Source organism: Ceratotherium simum, chromosome 26, assembly GCF_057802395.1.
Source record: "Ceratotherium simum simum isolate JZ-2026a chromosome 26, ASM5780239v1, whole genome shotgun sequence".
NCBI lineage: Eukaryota > Metazoa > Chordata > Mammalia > Perissodactyla > Rhinocerotidae > Ceratotherium > Ceratotherium simum.
In genome coordinates this window covers 176,281-196,686 of record NC_141925.1, presented here as the reverse complement: position 1 = coordinate 196,686, position 20,406 = coordinate 176,281, and the positions used below count along the sequence as shown (strand labels likewise).

Here is a 20,406-nt window from a genome sequence, read left to right as displayed (position 1 = left end):
CATTGTTTCTAAGGCTTGAGATTCAAGGTTAAAAGAGTTGTTGTATTCGTCTTGATTGGGTGTTGGGGGCCAGGGGGCTCATGCTTAATTGCATCATGCATCCCCCGCACTGGCAGGGGCAAAAGCCATCCAGAGAGGTCTGAGAGAATGCCTGGTATCAGTCGGAAAGGCTGTTGTGGGCATGATCCCTTCCAATGTGGATGGCTGTCTCTGGCCCCCCTGCAGATTTCAGGCAGTGTTCTGGCCACTGTCTCAGAGAAGGAGATGCTGGTGGCTTAGAGAAGAGTTGACTTCATTTCAAAACATTCTGAAATCATTTTGCTTTAGACATTCTCCAGAAGACCTCCCCAGAGCTGTAATAGGTTTCTCTCTCCACACTTTGACTCTCTGTTGGCATTGTGGTGCAGTGGAATAAGGTGGCACTGCTGCCCTCCTCAGGCTTGTCTACCTTTCTCGAAGCAGTGGGTCCAGCTTTTGGGCACAGTCATGCCCTAGGCTGGATGGGGGCCTCTGCCAGGTGAGCCCGAGTGCTCACTGGCACACAGCACGCAGGCCCTCCACAGCAGATGCACATGGGGCTCCGCCAAGGCCTCTCTTGATGGCTTTGCCTCTGCTAGTGTGTGTGTTGAGATGTGTTATAAAGGTGCCCCTCCTCCTGGAGCTGAGGTCGATACACAAGAACATGCACAAATAGTGTTGTCCCCAGGCTTGGGCATCTCCCTCCCCTTTCCTGGCCCAGCCACCAAGGCCACACTGGCACGTCCCTGCAGAGCAGCATGCTGGGACGACTGCAGGTTCAAGGTTCTGGTCTGACTCTCACTCTGTGTCCTACAGTGTATGGTATTGGGCATGTTCCTTAGACCGTGAGCCTTAGTTGCACTGTCCTCTGTAAGATGCCTAAGGGTGGCAAGGCACCTCTGCCTCTCCTGCCCAGGTCTGGGTGTCATGGGAGCATCTGTGTTTTGGTGAGAGTACTTGCTGATGGCTCTGCCTCCCTCAGAGGGGCAGACACAAGTCCATAAAACAGACTTGTGGGGTTTCGTGTGTCACCAGCACACCCCAGTACAGAAATGGAGTGCTGCTGACGCTTGGCAGCCCCACGTGCTCCTTCTCATCTGAAAGTCAAGAGATTTCCTTTCGACCTGTCTAGTTGTAGGAGATAAAGTTGTAGGAGTTACTGGGGCTTCTGTGGATTCTGACTTTCCAGGCAATCTGCGGAAAGTCCACAAAACATCTTACCCTTTTAGTACTATACAAACTGTTGAGCTAAGGTTTGGGAGCTGCTGAAAAAAGGGTCCTTCATTGTGTGTTTCTCTTGCCTGAGTCTTTGGCAGTGTATGTTTCTTGATAAGAGCTGTGGGGAGTAGCAGGCCTGCAAGGCAGCCTGGTGGGCGTGGTACAGTGTCATGGCAGGCTCTCACCCCTCCGATGCTGTCTCTACTCCAGGGTTCAGGCCTGCTTCCTGTTGCCAGGATACTTGGAAAGCAGCATGTCCCAGAACACAGACTTCTGCAAAGGAACTTTAACTCTTTTAAATATACCCTCTAAAAAAACTCGAGTTGGTGGTGCAGAGGTCTCAGACATTTTCCAGCATACGTATATACAGATCTGCCACAAGTGCCTTGCTGAGGGGGCCACAGTTATGTTCTGGGCAGAGGCTCCAGGAGATGCGCTATGCAGGCAGTCACAGTGTCTCAAGAATCGGGGCTGAGATGTTCAGTGGCATTCCACGATTTTCATAGGGCTTTCACCTTTGGGGATCTCATCTGATCTTGTTGAGGTGGTTTTGTCAGGAAGAGTCAGTACCTGCGCACAGGTGTCCATCCGGCTGAAACGTGTGGTGCTGGGCTCTGACCCAGGTCTTCCAGCCTTGCTTTTGTGTCTGAAAACTGTCCTTCTTGCTCAGCCTGTGTTTACGTGTGAGAATTTGAGCTTTAGTGAGAAAACTGTGTGGTAAGTCTTCAACTTGGGGAGTGTCTGTACCCTCTTTCTATACAAACTGGTAAGTTGATGGTGGTACTTCTGCTAGACTTTAATACTGTTGAATAAAATGCCCTTGTAACTTTTCATGATTTTTAAAATCAATGTGTTTTTGTTTGGTCTTGATGGTCCTGTTCCCATTTCAGCGAGCCATGTCCTCCAACCGATGAGCAATTGGTTGCAGGGTAAGACCAAGACTTCTCCACCATCTTTCTGTCTTGATTCCTGCTGCCTTCTCTTATAATTGTGCTTGACTCCTGATTTCCCACAATGTTGAAGAATGACTAACGAGGCACACAGGCTCTGGCTTGGACCTCACTGCCCCAATCCCCCACGAGTGCCCAGGCTTCCCACGGCCCCTGCCCTTTCTCCACCTGGAGTTATTTAGCTGTTTCACATTACCTGAGAGGCCAAGGCAAGGTTGGCTGGCACCAGGGAGACTTCTGCACTCAAACCTCCTCCTCCTCCAGGCAGGCACCAGTGGCTCTGGGAGGGTGGTAGGTGAGCAAGAGCAAGGCTTCTTGTCTCCCTAGCCTGTTGCCCCCCTAGAGAGACCTTTGTTGGTCACTCCTTGCCTTCATTTCTCAGAGGGGTCTGGTGGGGTCTCTCCCAAGGGCCGGGTGTTGAATGTGATGCTTGGGCTTAGATGCTATTGTGTGTGCCATTAGAGGCAAAAATGTTCCCATGGAGTTTGTATGGTGCTTGTCCAGGAGGGCGTGGGTAAAGTAGGACTCTCCTGTCCCCTTGATGGGGCCTCTCTAGGAGTTGGAGGTGCACAGAGCATCGGTGAGCCCCCAAAACAGGAGGAGGCAGAGTTGAGCTCCCATCCATGCTGTCCCTCTGCCCACTTTTTTTTGGCCAAGCCCGAAAACAAGCCCTGCTCCTGAATGTCTTGGCACAAATGGAAGGTCTTAGCCTGTTTTCCAGCTGGGCTGGTTCATCTTCCTAAATGTGTGTGTTTTTTTTTTTTTTTTAATTTCTAAATTCTTCCAGGAATGTTAGTTTTTGTAACAGCTATTTTATTGTGTTGCAATATATTTACCAGGCCTTTTACCATCAAAACAAGCGAAAAGGATTTTTGTAAATTTTGAAACAACAAGCAAATATTGTCATTTGTTTTTGTCTCAATTTGCTATTCATAGCAGTTACGTCCGCTACCCCCAAATCTCATGGTACCACTCTCTGTCTTTGTGCATGTTATGTCAGCAGACACGTTCTAAAAGTATAAAGCCACTCAAGTGCTTTTTTTTGTCATAAATGTGTGATATTAAACTGTGGTCAGTGGATTTCTGTGTGGGCCAGACTTATTCAGACAAGCAGAGTGGCCAAACCCCACCCTGCTGGCTGCCCCAGAGGGGCCTCCCTGAATGACCACATAGGGCAGTGTGGCTTTTGACTTCAGCAGCACGTGGCCTTCCAGCTGGCTCCTTCTGCAGACCCTGGCCTCTCTGGGCTCAGAGGGGGAAAATGCTTTTTATTTGGCTCTTGGAAGGGTGCCTTTGGATTTTGGTATTTATAGATGTGAACCGGGCCACCACTGCTTGCCTCTGAATCTCAGGACCCATCGCACAGCCAAACTTAGGTTCCTGGACTGTGGTTGAGGGCCAGGGCTGAGGCCCATCTGTGGCTCTTCATGATAGAGCAGAGGTTTTTAGTGGAGATTTTTGGATATCACAGAAAAAAGTGAACTCCCTGGAGTGGTGGGAGGTTATTTTTGTATCTGTTATCACTGTGTCACTAAGTCACTGGGTGGCAGAGTCAAGGGGCACTATTTGTTCAGATAGGATGTGAAATGTTGGCACTGGATCAGTTGCTAGGGCGGAAGTGTTTGTTAGGGTTTTATCACGCTGAGCCCTCCCTCACCATCACCATGTCCCTCATACAGGAGTTACAGGGCAGGGGCCGGCCCGGTGGCGCAAGCGGTTAAGTGCGCGCGCTCCGCTGCGGCGGCCCGGGGTTCGCTGGTTCGGATCCCGGCGTGCACCGATGCGCTGCTTGGCAAGCCATGCTGTGGCGGCGTCCCATATAAAGTGGAGAAAGGCAGGCATGGATGTTAGCCGAGGGTCAGTCTTCCTCAGCAAATAAAGAGGAGGATTGGCAGATGTTAGCACAGGGCTGATCTCCTCACCAAAAAAAAAAAAAAAAAAGGAGTTACAGGGCAGAGTGAGCCATTCAGAGTTTTTGAAGAAAGCATATAAAGTCTCTCGTCTAGGAAACTGGAATCTTCCATCTCTGGTTTAATCACTCCAGAGAGCAGTATGCCAGGGAAGGAGAGACCCACAATGGACGGCCAAGGGGTCAGGCTTTGGGTCCTGCATTTTCCAGAACATCTGTGACAGCCCTGGTGTTGGAAGGTCTGACTGCAATCCTGACTGTGCAAGAGGCGAGGCAGCCGGTTCAGACCAAACCCTCTGCCTCTCGTTTGTTTGGGGGCCACAGGGCAACCTAGGACGCCTAAAGGACCCTGCCAGTCCTGGAGGGAAGCTGGAAACCAACGTGACACCTCCCCACCACACCTGGCCGTAGGAGTTCTGAGCTCCCTGCCTGCTCGCTGGGGAGAGGCTTGGAAGAGGTCCCACAGCTGCTTGTCCTGCGTTTTGTCCGTATACTGGTTGACCACGGCAAGGCTCTTGCCTCAGGCTGGCTCTAAGTCACTCCTCCTATGTTAGGTGGTGAGCCCTGCCGTGTGTAAGTAGGCCAGAGCAAATGGCCCCCGTCCTAGATCCTTTTATCCCAGAGTCATTTGCTATTTCAGAATTGAGCTGAAGCAGCAGTTTGAAGCAGACCTTCCTTTTTCATCAGAAATGGAGAGTTATGGTGTTAGTTGTCTCCCTCCCCCCACAGTGAGGTTCTCCAGGAGAGAAGCATCTCGTACAGTGCTGCATTCACTGTAGCTCCTCAGCGTAGGCCCAGGACACACACTGAGTGTCTGTCCTCGATGGCCTCTTAGGGGCAGAGCATGGCCCTGGCGTAGCTGGAATGACCTTTCCCAACACAATGTGCCCTCTTGACCTGGATGTTAGAAATGCTTTCCCCAGGTGGAGAAATGAGCACAGGACTTGTCTGTCTTCTGGCTCCAGATCAGACACGGTACATCAGTGTTTCTAGAGCGGAGGCCCCCTGAGCCCTGGGCTCTGAGATAAGAGTCTACACTGCACCCCAAGCTCTCTCCTCCCTGTGGTAACTCTCCCTTATCTGGATCACCCTGGGCAGGAAGGCACAGGGTGGCCAGTGAGGAGACAAGTGTACAGCTACACCTTGAAAAAGGGTGAGCTCAGCAGTTTGCACACATTGTATCCAAATCTGCTCTCACCTACACCACAGCCATTCCCGCTTCTCCATGCCATCTGGTCCTGTGCATCCCTCAGTTCATGTCATATCAGTGGGTCTGCTTGTCTTGCACATCTTGAAAGTTTCTTCCTAATGGAAACTGGAAGGTTAAAGTGTTCAGAATAAGGGAAGGGCCGGCAGCCGTGCTGTGAGGAAGGTGATTAGCATGCTGCAGTTAGTGCTGTTGCTTTGCCCTTTCCACAGCCCTGAGGGGGCAGGGGGTTCTAGAGGTTGAGGGGTGCAGCCTAGCAAACCTGGGCCCGTCGGGAGAGGCCCCCATGAGCCTTAATGAGCAGCTCCTCAGGGCACTGCCAGTTCCAGCTGTTCCTTCCTTTAAAAGCAAACTGCAACTTGTTTCTCTCCTGAATTTCATAGAGCATGCCAAGAAATGACAGCATGTACCTTCAGTCTGTGCTTCTCATGCCTTTTACCTTGTAATTCTGGTGATTTTACAACCCTGATCTTGGGGATTGCTTCCGAAGGGCGACTGATAGAAGCTTCCAGGTCAGCAGCGGGGGTAGAGCTTCCATGCACAAAGCTGCCATTTACTGAGACGCTTCCCCTCTGAGGGTAGCAGGCATGGTGCCATGGCACTTTGTTAACTTATTTCCACTCTACCTTTTTTTAATTTTAAGGTTTTCAGATGTCATTCTGGCAACAATTTTGGCAACCAAGTCTGAAATGTGTGGCCAGAAATTTGAACTGAAGATCGATAATGTGCGGTTTGTTGGGCACCCGACACTGCTGCAGCATGCTCTGGGGCAGGTATGGCTCTCTCTGGGCAGGCAGAGTCCTCCCCAGGCAGGCGGGGTCCTCCCCAGGCAGGAGGGGTCCTCTCCAGGCAGGCGGGGTCCTCCTTGGGCAGGTGGGGTCCTTCTTGGACAAGAGGGGTCCTCCCTGGGCAGGTGGGGTCCTCTCTGGGCAGGTGGAGTCCTCCCCGGGCAGGTGGGGTCCTCCCTGGGCAGGTATGGCCCTCCCTGGGTAGGTGGGGTCCTCCTTGGACAGGAGGGGTCCTTCCTTGGCAGGTCCTCCCGGGGCAGGAGGGGTCCTCCCCGGGCAGGTATGGCCCTCCATGGGCAGGCGAGGTCCTCCTTGGGCAGGCGGCGTCCTCCTTGGGCAGGTCGGGTCCTTCTTGGACTGGAGGGGTCCACCCCGGGCAGGCGGGGTCCTCCCTGGGCAGGTATGGCCCTCCCTGGGCAGGTGGGGTCCTCCTTGGACAGGAGGGCTCCTCCCTTAGCAGGTATGGCCCTCCCTGGGCAGGTGGGGTCCTCCTTGGACAGGAGGGGTCCTCCCTTGGCAGGTATGGCCCTCCCTGGGCAGGCACAGCCCATCCTGGCTCGGGGCCCTCAGGGAACTGTGGCTGATGCTGGCTCTGCTGTTGTGCAGTGGTCAGCTGTACATCCTCATAGGCCCTGAGGATCCAGCGGAGAGAGAGAGACGGGCATCGTTGCCCCGGGTGTTTCAGTCCCTGTCCCTTTTCTAGGTCTCCATTGGCTCTGGCCTTCCCTTTATATATAGGATGTTTGTTTCTAGGGAAGGCCAAGAGAATGAATTCAACAGCATTTGTTAAACCCTTCAACTTTATATAAAGTGGTGCAAGCATTTCTTCTTATTAAATGATATTATAGCCAATATTATTGTTAATTTAGCTCTCACTATTGTGCTAAACCCTCTATATACATTCTCTGATGAATGAAATGGTACAGTACTGAGGAGTTTTAACAAGATCAAATGCACTGTTTCCCAAGGGAATTTGCACCAGAACCTGCCACCAGAACCTGCCAGTCAGTTCTTTGCACGCAGGCAAAATCAGCAACCGTGTCACTCAGATTCTGAAGGGTTTTGATATGACAGTATAAGCTGTAGCTCCATTTATATGATCCAGAAATTGCATGGGTGTCTGTGATGTGGTCCTGAAGTCTTCTCCATGACTAAGCCCGTGGAAGGAGCCTCTGAGGTGAAGGTGCCAGGACATGAGGCCATGGCTGGGTGCACCTGGCCGGATGGACAGCACCCTTCCTCCTCACCAAGGCCCCTGCGGGTGGGTTCAATCTCCACTGATGGCCTGTGGGTAATGGAGGGGAGATTTGGCAGTCTGCTGGCAGTCACGCCCTGCAAAACTAGAGTGATGGGCAGGGATGGTGACAAACCCAGTTGGGGTGGCACAGGGAGAGCTGTGGCCGGGGACTCCTATGCCGCCTGGTGGCAACACTTATAGATGGCTTGGTGTTTGTGACCCAGGCTGCTGGATGCCAGAGTGGCAGCCATGTCTCTGCTGGCTCTGAGCATCATCCTGTCTCCTAATCATCCTGGATACTCATTGTACCTGGCAGAGACAGCCTGAGAGGACTCAGATGGACACTGGGGACCGCAGTGGGGGAGGGAGTGCCTGGGCAGAGAACTTTCCATCTACTCAGTCCCTCTCCATCTTGTCTGCTCCGGGCACCTCACTCACGTCCATTACTAGGACAGCCTTGTCACTTCAGGCCGTAGCACTGACCTTCCTGCCTTGTCTCAGCTGTGACTCCACCTGTCCACGCAGCCAGCACTCGCCCACACAGAGGCGCTGGTCGCTTCCCAAAGACCCTCGGGCTCTGTTTTTCTCTGGTTCTGCTATATTCTGGAACTTTTCCCATGCCTGAAGTGGAATAGCTCTAAACAGCTTTTCCTGGGAAGTGGTGGCTCTCATTCATTAGAATTATGCCTCTTTTACAGGTCTCAAAAACAGATCCATCCCCGAAGAGGGAAGCTCCCACCATGATTCTTTTTAATGTGGTGTTTGCGCTGAGGGTGAGTGTTTGTATAAATGGCTAAAGAGCCTGGGCCCGCCAGGGAGGAGGCTCAAGGAGGTAGCGGCAGCTCATTTCCTGTGATGGTGTCATTAACTCAGAGCCCAGACTGTGGGTGCACGCACTGGCCCCTCCTGGGTGCTGGAAGATTCTACCTGCATTGTTTCCCTCTTGTTTTTTAAATAAAAATTTACCATTTTAACCATTTTATTTATTTTTATTTTTATTTTTTTAATAATTTTATTCATTTATTTATTTATTTTCCCCCAAAGCCCCACTATATAGTTGTATGTCATAGCTGCACATCCTTCTAGTTGCTGTATGTGGGACGTGGTCTCAGCATGGCCGGAGAAGCGGTGCGTTGGTGCGCGCCCGGGATCCGGGCCCGGGCCACCAGCAGCGGAGCACGCGCACTTAACCGCTAAGCCACGGGGCCGGCCCCATTTTAACCATTTTAAAGTAGCATCTACTAACAATATTGTGTGATCATCATCACTATCTAGTTCCAGAATGTTTTTATTGCCCCAAAAGGAGACCAGTTATTCCTCATTCTCTCCCCTCCCCCAGCCCCTGGAAACGACCGATCTGCATTCTGTCTCTGTAGCTTTACGTGTTCTGCATGTTACATGTAAATGGAGTCCTGCAATATGAGATTTCTGGTGTCTGGCTTCTTTCACTTAGACAATGATCTTGAGATTCATCCATGTTGTAACGTGTGTCAGTACTTCATTCCTATCGTGGCCAAATTGTATGCCATTGTATGGAGGGACCACACTTCGTTTATCCATTCATCTGTTGATGGACATTTGAGTTGTTTCCACCTTTGGGCTTTTACAAACAAAGCCGTCAAGGACATTTGTATACAGATGTTTGTGTGGATACGTGCTTTTGTTTCCCTTGGGTATATACCTGGTAGTGGAATTTCTGGGTCATATGGGAAGTCTGTGTTTGACCTTTTGAGGAACTGCCAAACTGTTTTCCATGGTGGCTGCACCATCTTATATTCCCACCAGCAGTGTACAAGGGTTCTAGTTTCTCTATATCCTTGCCAACGCTTGGTATTTTCCTCTTTTTTTTATGATTAAGCCTAGTTGTTTCTTAAAGCAGTTCCCACTGCTGGTTGAAGTTATGTTTTCAGTAGTTATAAGAAATTCCTTTTCAATAAATCTGTCAAAATATAAGGGATCCAAATAAACATAAAAGGCACCCCTGAGTAGGACTGGCTTATATTATGAAGGGACTTTGAAATACCTAGGAAATTTATATTCAGTGACTCTTAGATAATGAAATTCCTCTCAAATATCCCACCTGGGTCAGTTTTCACCAAAGAATCCAGTAGTTCTTTCTGGCTGGGCACATGTGATTTGCATGACAGCTTTTGTACAGAACTGTCAGCGAGAAAGGGACTGGATCTTGGTGACAAGGAACAATGTGTGCTCTGAGAACCATCAGAGGGAAGGAATGAGACTGAGCAGATGGGGAACCTATAAAATTAGATGCCATTCTAAGTTGCAGGGTTTTTTTTCCATGAAGGCTTTTTTGTTGTGGTCTCACTGTGAATAGTTCAAAAATCAAAATAATGCTAGAGAAGAGTTCCTTTAGAATGGAGCTTAGTTTTTAAAAACTGGCCTACCTTATTGATAAATAAAGAACTACAAGTTTAAATAGAATGATTTGTTAATGGTGGCTGTCCCTGGGGCCCAGGGCTCCTAGAGGAGGTCCTTACTTTCTACTTTATACACTTTTGTGGTGTTTGCATTTTCACAGTATCCTTGTATTACCTATATAATTACATAATACAGACATCCACAAAATAACTTAAGTAACAAACTAACAAAAACCATGACGAATGCTGTCCAGCTGTCAGCGCCGATAGCCCCTGTGGGATGGGCAGTGAGAAGCAGCCATGGCCCCACCCAGACGTTGTAGGCAGGCCCTCATCTCTGGGGAGCAGCATGTGATAGCAGAGGTGTGACACCCTTGGACATAGCAGTCAAGAAAACAAGCAGATTTTAAAGTTGTATAAAGATTTTTATAATGCAGGCACACCTTGGAGATAGTGCTGGCGTGGTTCCAGATCACCACAGTAAAGCAAGTGTCACAAAGAGTCATGAGTTTTTTTGTTTCCCAATGCATACAAAAGTTATGTTTATACTATACTGTGGTCTATTAAGTGTGCAGTAGCATTATGTCTTAAAAAAACAGTGTTCATACCTTAATTAAAAAATGCTTTATTGCTAAAAATTTCTAACCATCATCTGAGCCTTCAGTGAGTCCTACTGTTTTTGCTGGTGGAGGATCTTGTAAAAAATGCAATATCTGGGGGCTGGCCCAGTGGCATAGCAGTTAAGTGCATGCACTCCACTTTGGTGTCCCGGGGTTCACTGGTTCAGAACCCCGGGTGTGCACTGATGCACTGCTTGTCAAGCCATGCTGTGGCGGCGTCCCATATAAGGTGGAGGAAGATGGGCATGGATGTTAGCTCAGGGCCAATCTTCCTCGGCAAAAAGTGGAGGATTGGCATCAGATGTTAGCTCTGGGCTGATCTTCCTCACACACATACACACACACACACACGCACACACAAATGCAATATCTGCAAAGCACAGTAAAGTGAAGTGCAATAACAGGAAGTATACCTGTACTAATTAGGCTGGAAGTGATCCTGGTGTCCATTAGTTGGGGAATGATTAGACAAGGTGGTGGTGGTTGTACATTGGCACGTCTCACGGCCATGAAAGGTGAGAAATGGGGATGAGGCCCGAACCTGGCACAGCATAGGTGGGTTACTGCCAGGTAGAAGCAGGAGGGAACAAGATAGTGGAGGACTTCAGGTATCATAGGCCGTAATGTTGAAGATTGGGAGGGATTTTAAATGAGGTAAAGAGTTAGTATTTTATAGTGGAAAAGTTTTTTTCTTCTTTTCAGTTGTCCTACATAAAAATGTATACTGTTTTCACTTCGAAAGTTTTAAACAAACCCTGAACTAGTGACAATAGTTTGATAAACCTCATACGCCCATCTCTGAGATCCCACAACTGTCCCCTTTGCATCCTGGCTTCATACCCTCCCACACCTTGCTGTTCAGGTATTTCCAGCAAGTCCCAGACCTCATGTCTGTTCACTCCTACATACTTCAGAAGGCATCTGTGTAAAATATGGACATTTATTTTGCACCATGATACCCTTTTCACACCTGACAAAATTTGCCACCAGTTGGTATCAACTAGTACCTGGTCCATCGAAACTTTCCCCAATTACCACAATATTTTTTCCAGTTGGCCTGTGTGAAACAGGATGAAAACCCAGCCCACACAGGTGTGTGTGGCTGTGTTTCTAGGTCTCTGCCAGTCCAAGACTCTCCCCTCCTTTGCCCCGTTGAATGTTCCAATGGGGTGAGTTTGGACTCATCTCATTGTGCAGACAGACTGGCGCTCTGTCCCTGTCTTTCCTGCAAACTGGACACTAGCTCTGCAGGCCTGACGACACTTGGGTATGAGTTTTGGGGGTGAAGAAGTCTCACAGGCGATGCCCTAAGCTTCATGCTGCTTCATATAACTTATGGGGAAAGTGTTGCTGGCATGTCCTAGGCGGTAGCTTTCTCAGCGTGGCTGCACACAGCCTTGGGCTCTGCAGGCACCTTGAGTGTAGCCCGGCCTGTGCAGCCAAACAGGAAACCCTGGCACACGCCGTCACTGCAGGCCATGGGCCTTGCCTGGGTGAGCACCACCTTGCACGGCTGGGAATATGGAGTGAATGGGCTCTGGGCATCTGACTTATGAGACTGCTGTGCCCCAGCCAGTGGCACCTCTAGCACAGGGTCGGGCTCTCAGGTGTGACTTGATTACTTCTTCAAGGGAACAATCATATGTTCAGGATCATTCTCCTCCCTCTGCTTTGCTGGTGGGAGTATTTTTACACAGATTCTTCTAAAATTGTATTTTGTTTTGAAGCAGTTGTACATACCAGACCCTCCAGTTCCGTAATCCTGTGGGGGACACTGTTGAGGGGGTGCCCTTGACATAGAGAGCAAGGCTGTTGCCCAGTGGTGGGCATGGCATGGGAGCAATGCTCAGTCCTCTCCCCAGCACAGATGTGCTGCCAGGTGTGAGTTCTGTTTGTGAACATGGGATCTGCTAGGAGTTTGGAAAAGCTCTCCAACTGCAGATGATGAAGGTGTTTACTGAGTCTGAGTCAGGTTTTGGCCCAGAAGTCTAGCTGTGGACACTCTGTGGGCAGGGCCCTGCCTGCCAGATAAGCAGGAGGGGGCGGCAGTACCGGAGGTTCTAATCAGCAGCACCATTCGTCTCTCCCCCTTCTCCCACCTCCACCCCATAGGATGACTCAGCCGCCCTGTTGGCCTCCTGAAGCACTGAGTCATGGTTGGTCAGTTATCTGCTCCGTGGAGCATCTTCACAGACCCCACAGCTGCCTGCTCCACCCTTGGCCTGGGTGGATGTGCCTGTCTGGCCTGACTGTGGTCCCTGATAGGTTCTAGAGTTAGGACAGGGTGTGGAGGGAGCTTGTGGGTAGGGGGTGGCTTAGAGCCTGCTGGCTTCTCCTGCTAGCCAGGTCATTTCTGCTGGGAAGAGCTTATTATCCTCAAGGAAGTCTTCAGTGAACAATTAGCCTAGTGCTTCTGTTTATTATACTGTGTGTCCCTGTGGTAACATGGGATGTGTGACTGAACTCTCACAAGCCCAGTCGTGTCCACCAACAGTCAGCAGCACCCTGGTGACCGCAAACGCCTCCAGGCTTTGCTCTGGGCAGACTCTGTGTTGAACAGTTGACATGTCTGGCTGACTGGTGAGGGAGGTGCCCTATTGTCCTTTCTCAGCCAGGAGCCTGTGACCCTGGGTCACACAGCAGGTGGGTGGCGGGATCTGTGTCCTCAGCTGCCCCACTGGGCTGCCTCTGCCAGGCCTGGAGTGGATGCCTTCCTGGACGGCCCTGGTGTGGTGCCCTGCAGCACGAGAGCCTTTCTCTACTTGTAATGCCTGTGTCCCCCCCCACCGCGGAAACTCCGCAGAGCCATCTCTGTGCTGTCCTGCAGGCAGCCATTCCCGAGTTTCTGTCATCTGGCCCTAGGGGGGACAGAGGAAGCTGGGGACAGCAGTGGCACCTGGTAAGGGGCCTGGGGAAAAAGAGTGGAGGAGGTCTCTTTTATGGTTTAAGTCCTTGCTGTGTGTGAACTGCCTGAGCATGGATCCTGTGTTTGAGTCATGTGTGGTCTCTCTCCCGCAGGCCAATGCAGACCCGTCGGTGATAAGCTGTCTGCACAACCTTTCCCGACGCATCGCCACCGTGCTGCAGCACGAGGAGCGCCGCTGCCAGTACCTGACTCGGGAGGCCAAGCTGATCCTGGCGCTGCAGGACGAGGTGTCTGCCATGGCTGATGGTGAGTGCGGGAGGGGTCACTGCTACCCCAGCACCACGGCAGAGCAGGCAGATGTGGAAACGGAGGCACCCAGAGGTTACGTGGTCTTCACGCAGGCCGGAGCAGGCACAGGGCACACAGGAAGGCTCCCCAAGTGACACAGTTGTAGACCCACTTTCCTGGACTGCTGTTCTGAAATTTCCTCCTCCTTCACAAACCACTGCATCCTGGCTCTTCACGTATGTCAGGCTCTGCCTGCCCGGCTCTAGTCCTGCTGGACGTATTTCCCTGGGGCAGGAGGCCAGTGGGAATATTGAGCTCGCAGGGTAGACGGTTTCCAGTTCTTTGCTTTCAGCTAAATTCAAAGAGGACCTAACTGAGTTATCAACTGACCAATTATTAAAAATAATTCTTGCTGATAGATCACCATGAGATTTTTGGCATATCATGAACATTTCAGAGCACAGAGAGACACCCACCTGTAACAGATTCTCGACCTCCTCCATTTTCTCTTGTCAGCACATCCATAACAAAAAGGAAAACTAGGAACAAATTTGAAGGTGAACCCAGTCTAACTTCAGCAATAACTAAAAGTGGTGATCACCGTACACGAACTATCCCACTCAGGTGCATTTTCAATAGAAATTTGCTCTTTGTGTTTGACAGTGAGCTGTCAAAATGTGTAATGTATTTCTGTTTTGGCCAGTTATGTACTAATTAATAACAATCCAGAAGTTTTATTTTTTAAAATGTTCTCTTTGGAGTCTGTGACTTGATCGCTGGAAGTTTAAAAAGTTTAATTTAAGTACATATGTTTTTTGTTAGACATTTATTTATTTTTTATTTTTATTTTTTTTGCTGATGAAGATTGGCCCTGAGCTAACATCTGTGCCCATCTTCCTCTATTTTATTTGTGGGATGCCTGCCACAGCATGGCTTGATGAGCAGTGTAGAGGTCGGCGCCCGGGATCCAAACCTATGAACCCTGGGCCGCTGAAGCAGAGCATGCAAACTTAACCACTATGCCACCGGGCTGGCCTCTGTTAGACATTTATGAGAAAGAATTAATAAAAGATTTTTGATCATAAAAATAAATTGCATTAGCGTAAACGTGTGGGGGAAGAGTGGGACAAGGAATGAAATACCTGGTCACTGAAGTGGAAGGTGGCTCTGGTGGTCTGAGGGAGAAGCCTTTGGGGGAGGCAGGGGAATGGTTGGTTCCTGTAATGCCTGTGACTGCGGGGTCAGGTAGGGCCAGTGGTAAAATTTAAATACAGATATTCCGTATAAAGATGCTTGAACAAATTGGCCTAAGTCTAATTTTAATTCAACTGGATGCAAAGATTTTATAAAAAGCAATGAGGAATATCCTGATTCTTGGTCTAAAGTTACTTAAAATTCTTTTTAAGTTAAACTTGTTTTTAAAGGTATTTTCCATTCTTGCTTATGCAAGTTTCCTTGCTTTGGAGGCTCTACATCCTTCTGTGTTTTGATTTTTACAGCAAATGGCGGTCCTCAGTCCCCATTCCATCACATCCTGCCCAAGTGCAAGCTGGCCAGGGACCTCAAGGAAGCCTACGACAGGTGAGGCCGGTGGGCAGCGTGCTCCCTGCGCCTCCTTCTCACAGGCCTCCTTGCTTGAGCGGTGTGGAAGACAGGATTCCTGCTGGGTGCTTCTCTCCTGTTGTGCCACTCAGATGGGAGAGAGAGAGGATGGGGGCGTCCCAGCCCCTTTGCAGAGTGGCGTGTGCCCGGCTGGGACAGTCACCTCCAGATTTCTCTTAAACCAGAAAATGAACCTGAAGTTACACATGAGAGCCTGAAAGTGCTTTTGAGTCCTCCATGCAAGGTGACTTTTTTTTTTTTCAATATTTTTTTTTGTGAGGAGGACTAGCCTGAGCTAACATCCGATGCCAATCCTCCCCTTTTTCCTTGAGGAAGACTGGCCCTGGGCTAACAGCCATGCCCATCTTCCTCTACTTTATATGGGACGCCGCCACAGCATGGCTTACTAAGCTATGCGTTGGTGCGCGCCCGGGATCCAAACCTGCGAACCCCGGGCCGCTGCAGCGGAGCACGCACACTTAACTGCTGTGCCACCGGGCCGGCCCCCATGCAAGGTGACTTTTTAATGAACATAACACAGTGTCAAGTTCCAGGTCCACCTTCATCAGCTGGCTGTCACTGTCGCCACCTCACCCATGAGGAAACAGGCCCAGAGGGTGGAGCTGGGGTTGGCTGTGCTCCTCCCTGATCTGGGGACTTGGGGGTTTGGGACATTGAGTGTGTGAGGGCAGCAGGTGCTGGAGACATGGTGGAAGCCTCACAGTTGTTCTGAGTATATTGGTGGCTTGGCACCAGCTCTCTTAAATGTGGACAAGCAAAGAATGTCTTTTCTTTGTAAAGGATGTCCGTGTGGCTCTGACCACTGTTCCCTGGCCCTGGGTCTGCTGCAGGGGTTGAGGGTGGGCAGTGGGGGGTTTGGGGGTGCTCAACACCCAGAGGCAGCTTTGCCTTTCCTGCCCTGCACTGGGCTGTTGGTTCCCGAGGGGCCATCACTTACAGCTGAGGGGACCGTACAGCACCAGGCATGTTGCTGGACCGCTGGCACTCGGGTGCAGGCTTCTCTGGGGCCTTCCTGTTCCACCACCTCCTCTGCCTTCTCCTCCTCCCTCCCTGCCTTTCGTACTCTCCCACATTCTCCCTTGTAGCTCAGGGCCCCTCCTGGCCTTTGTAGGGCTTCACTCTCTTCAGGTGGACTCTGCATTCCCCACTGGAGATGGGCCTGAGCTAAGAGCTGTGGCAGGAGACGCCACATCCAAGCCCAGAGACGGTGGTTTGTCCAGGCTTCTTTCTGTTTTTTAATGTTAATATTTTTTTTCTGATTTCGCCAACAGTAAATGTTCATTACAGACATTTAGGGAATATAGGAAAGTGTAAAGAAAATGAAAGTCATCTATAATCCCATACCCAGTGATAATCACTAGGAACATTTGGGTAATTTTTCTTTTTTTTTTAACTTAAGCTTTTGAAAAGGTCACATACCCATCGAGTCTGAAAATCAGAGTGTTGAGTTTCTTCCCTACTGCACCCCGCCAGGTTCCGTCCTGGGGGCGGGCTGCTACGGGCTGGGCTGCGTTCTCGTATTGTGTGTCACGCCCCACAGGGGCTTCAGGTCCGTGCAGGCAAACCCTGACCTGCTCTCTCCCTTGCACACAGCACAGCACCTGTGCGTACTGTTTGCAGTTTGCCTTCTCAGTTTAACAGTCTAGCTTACATTTCTGTCTGTATTGGTAAATAAGGACTTTTTTCATTCTTTTTGCTGCATAGTCAGCCTCCTCCCTTGGGCATTTAGTTGGTTCCAGCTTTTGCTGCTATAAGACATGCTGCTCAGTCATGTGTGCCCGTATATCCATAATGTAAATTCCTAAAAGTGGAATTGTTAGCTGCATAGGTAAAATGTGTTTGTCGTTTTGATGCCTCTCCTTCTGTGGGGTTGTGCCTCAGTCTGCACTCCCACCTGCAGCACACGAGAGGCCTCTTCTTCCAGCTGTGCCCACAGGGTCTTGGTGAGCTTGTGGATTTTAGCCAGTGTCGTGGGTGGAGAATGGTATCTCAGTGGAGCTTTGTCTGAATGCGTTTGCACCATCCCTGTTTCCTTTTCTGTGAGCTGTCTGCTCAGACCCCTTGCTCCTTTTTCTGTCAGGAGGTACAGATGCCCTCACAGGGGAGGGAGAGTCGTCCTTTGTGATACACGTTGCTCCTGGTGTTTCCTTTGTCTTTATTTTGATGACCTCTGGGGTGGGCCTCTGGCTCTCAGAGAACATCAGAGCCTGAAACAGCCCTTGCGGAGAGATTGTTTTGGATTCTTATCCCTCCTGCTTTGGAGAACAACTCGATACAGCCTTAATCTTGGCCCAGAACGGGGTTTCTGGTCTTATGTCCAACCCTGTCTTTTTATCCCCGTGATCATGTTGAAGTTTCTCTGCAGTAAGAGAATTGCTGCCCTCTGTTGTGAGTTGGCTGGTATCAGAAGTCCCTTCCTTGGAAGCTGTTACCTTATTCTTTTTATTTTTTTTATTTATTTTTATTTTTATTTTTTTGTGTGTATGTGTGAGGAAGATCAGCCCTGAGCTAACATCCGTGCTAATCCTCCTCTTTTTGCTGAGGAAGACCGGCTCTGAGCTAACATCTATTGCCAGTCCTCCTCCTTTTTTTCCCCCAAAGCCCCAGTAGATAGTTGTATGTCATAGTTGCACATCCTTCTAGTTGCTGTATGTGGGACGTGGCCTCAGCATGGCCAGAGTAGTGGTGCGTCAGCGTGCGCCTGGGATCCAAACCGGGGCCGCCAGTAGCAGAGCGCGCACACTTAACTGCTAAGCTACGGGGCCAGCCCTGTTACCTTATTCTGAGTGGGAATTTGCGTGCCTCCACTAGGATTAGACTACAAGCAAAATTCAGGCTAACCTGGAATCAAGATAAAAAGCAAACCAGAGCCAGGCTTTATATTCCTAAGGAAAGACAGGATGTGCTTTCTCATGTTTGAATTACATTGGAAGTTTGGAGGGAATGAGATCCTGGGTAGCTGACTGCTTATTGCGCCATCTTCTGGGCCTGCAGCAGCTCAGAGCTTTAGGCAGCCCAGCACCTCCTAGTGGGCGTTAGTTTAAAGAAGAAGGACAGGAATCATAATTTTTGGCAAAAATAGCTCTTAGGGTCCACTGTTCAGCACTTAGCTTTCTTTCTCTAACCCAGGCATTCTCGTGTGTTAGTGCTCAGGATCACCTTTCCTCCAGGTGAATCCTCACCTTCCTGTTCCCAGACCCCACCCAGACCAGTCCTGGGGCCTGGGGCCTGCCCCAGGGAAGCCCATGGTGCTTCTTTGGCAGGAGTCCCAGGGGCAGCGGTGTCCTCCCCGTACCCTGTCTCAGCCTGGCAGCAGCAACAGCTTTGTGACTGTCCAGGAGCCCCCTGGCTTGTGGTCTTCCCTCTTTTCTTCTCCACCAGGTCCACGTTAGCCTCGTGGGTCTGGCCTCGCCTGCACCTGCTCCTGTAGGGTAGACTACACCTTGGAGCTAAGAAAGGGAGACTGAGTTTACCTTACTGATCAGGCAGCAGAGAACACAGCCCCTTTGTCCTGATGGCGACTTTCTGACAGATCCCTGGGAAAGGTTTTCTCAGAGTGGAAATGAGAGACTGGAAGCTGTGAGACTTAATGATGTTGGAGATTGGGGTGGGACTTTTCGGATGAATCGTTCTAGATTTGCTGTTTTAGTTAAAATCTAGGGTTATGGTGTGGCTAAGTGGCCTGGTGGCCCCGTGCCGTGGGACATAGGTGTCTCTGAATATAGGCTGGCAGTGTGAGGCTTCAGGAGGCCACTCTGACATTCCAGCACTCGTGTCTTGCTGTGGAGCTTGCTACCCTCGGTGATAGTGTTCCTTTCATTTTTGTGACCATCAGGTTGTGTCTCCCGTGAAGTCAGGGACAGCCCTTCACTTTTTGTAACACAGCCCTCGTGCTCGGCTGTGAGAAGCACAGCTTGTCCACTAGTGGTTGAAGGAATGAGTAAAGAGGAGTCACATCGATGTGGATTCCGTGGGGTTTGAAGAAGTTTGTTGAGCTGTTCTCAGAGTTAACAGCCTGTCACAGGGCCTGGGAGGCTTGGAGCTTGGGGAAGCTGCCCAGGGCCTGGCTGGGGGAGTGGTGTTGGGTCTGTCAGGGACTCTACTCCTGCTCCTCGTGGCCTCACGCTGGTGCCTCTCCAGAGCACAGATGGGTCCACAGACACCTCTGTGAATGTCCTGGGAGTTTTAGTCCCTATTTCCATAAAATGCAGCTACATATAGACTTTTGTTTGAAATTTCAGGGTGCGCGTTTTGGAGCCCACGCAGACCTCTTGGATCGTGTGCAGTGTCCCACTGCATGAAGTAGGAAGCCTGGCTGTGTGTGGGACCAGAGGGACCAGAGGGCGCAGGGCTGGCTTCTCAGGTCTCTGGCCTAGGACAGGAAGAAGGGTGACCGGAAGGAGACAAAGGAGGACATTTCAGTTATTAGCTGAAGGTTAGGAACTGAAATTCTTTCTCAGATGCTGAGCTGTGAGGGTAATGGAATAAGCTTGTACACATTTCCATCTGCTTTGTGAAAGATAAGAGCATGTTTTAAAGACCAGCGTGTTGCCTTATGCACAGTTATCGCTTCAGGACTCGGGGCTCTGGCAGGAGCATCTATCTCGCTTTGCAGACAAGGCTGGGCTCTCTCGTCAGGCCCAGAGCTGTGTGAGGGGCTGGATAAGCCTCACGTGGGGGTGGTGTTTTTCCTACAGTGTTTCCAATCAAACCATTAACTGCCCTGCAAGTAGAAATACAAGCTCAGCAGGAACCTTTCAGAGCCCAAACTCCTACCCTGCTAGAGTCTTGTCTTAAAACTGCACTTTAAAAACAGGGACACTGGGGGATTTTGCTGTGGGGCGTTTACAGGGCTTCCCCGGGAGCTCGAGGCAGGCAGGCGCGTTCCCAGTGCAGTCATCTTCCTTCCTCCTGACTTGTTCCAGGGTGTTCCAGGTGTTAGCCTGGGTTTGCAGCTGGCCCTCAGGGGGGCGCTGCTAGAGGAGGCACCTGGTCTCCACACTGTGGAGCTGGGGTTTGTAAAGAGGCAACAACCTCAGTGCAGAGCGCTCCAAGGGAGGAGGTTGCCAGTAGGCAAGAAGAGTAAAAGCCACCTGGAAACCAGGGGAATCAGTGTGGGCCTGTCTCCCCCGCAAAGAAGAGGACCCCAAGGCAGCGTGTGCACCAGGCTGTGTGGCCAGGGCCCTGGGACAGCCGAGATGGTGGAGATGCTCTACGGGTCTTAATTCTCTCTTGCTTCCCTCGTACCCAAATCTGGCACTTGCTGTTGAGTCTCCACGAGGTTCGTCCCAAGCCCCTTTCCAC

At 50.4% G+C, this 20,406-nt stretch overlaps 1 protein-coding gene across 1 annotated transcript in view; it reads left to right on the top strand.

Annotated features, from left to right (window-relative positions):
- Positions 1-20,406, top strand: part of NPRL3 (NPR3 like, GATOR1 complex subunit) — a 40,445-nt gene that overhangs the window by 6,447 nt on the left and 13,592 nt on the right. The window contains exons 3-6 of the mRNA XM_087449255.1: positions 5,946-6,075; positions 8,026-8,100; positions 13,344-13,497; positions 14,979-15,060. Of these exons, the coding sequence (XP_087305381.1) occupies positions 5,946-6,075; positions 8,026-8,100; positions 13,344-13,497; positions 14,979-15,060 (441 nt within the window). The remainder of the gene's footprint in view (positions 1-5,945; positions 6,076-8,025; positions 8,101-13,343; positions 13,498-14,978; positions 15,061-20,406) is intronic.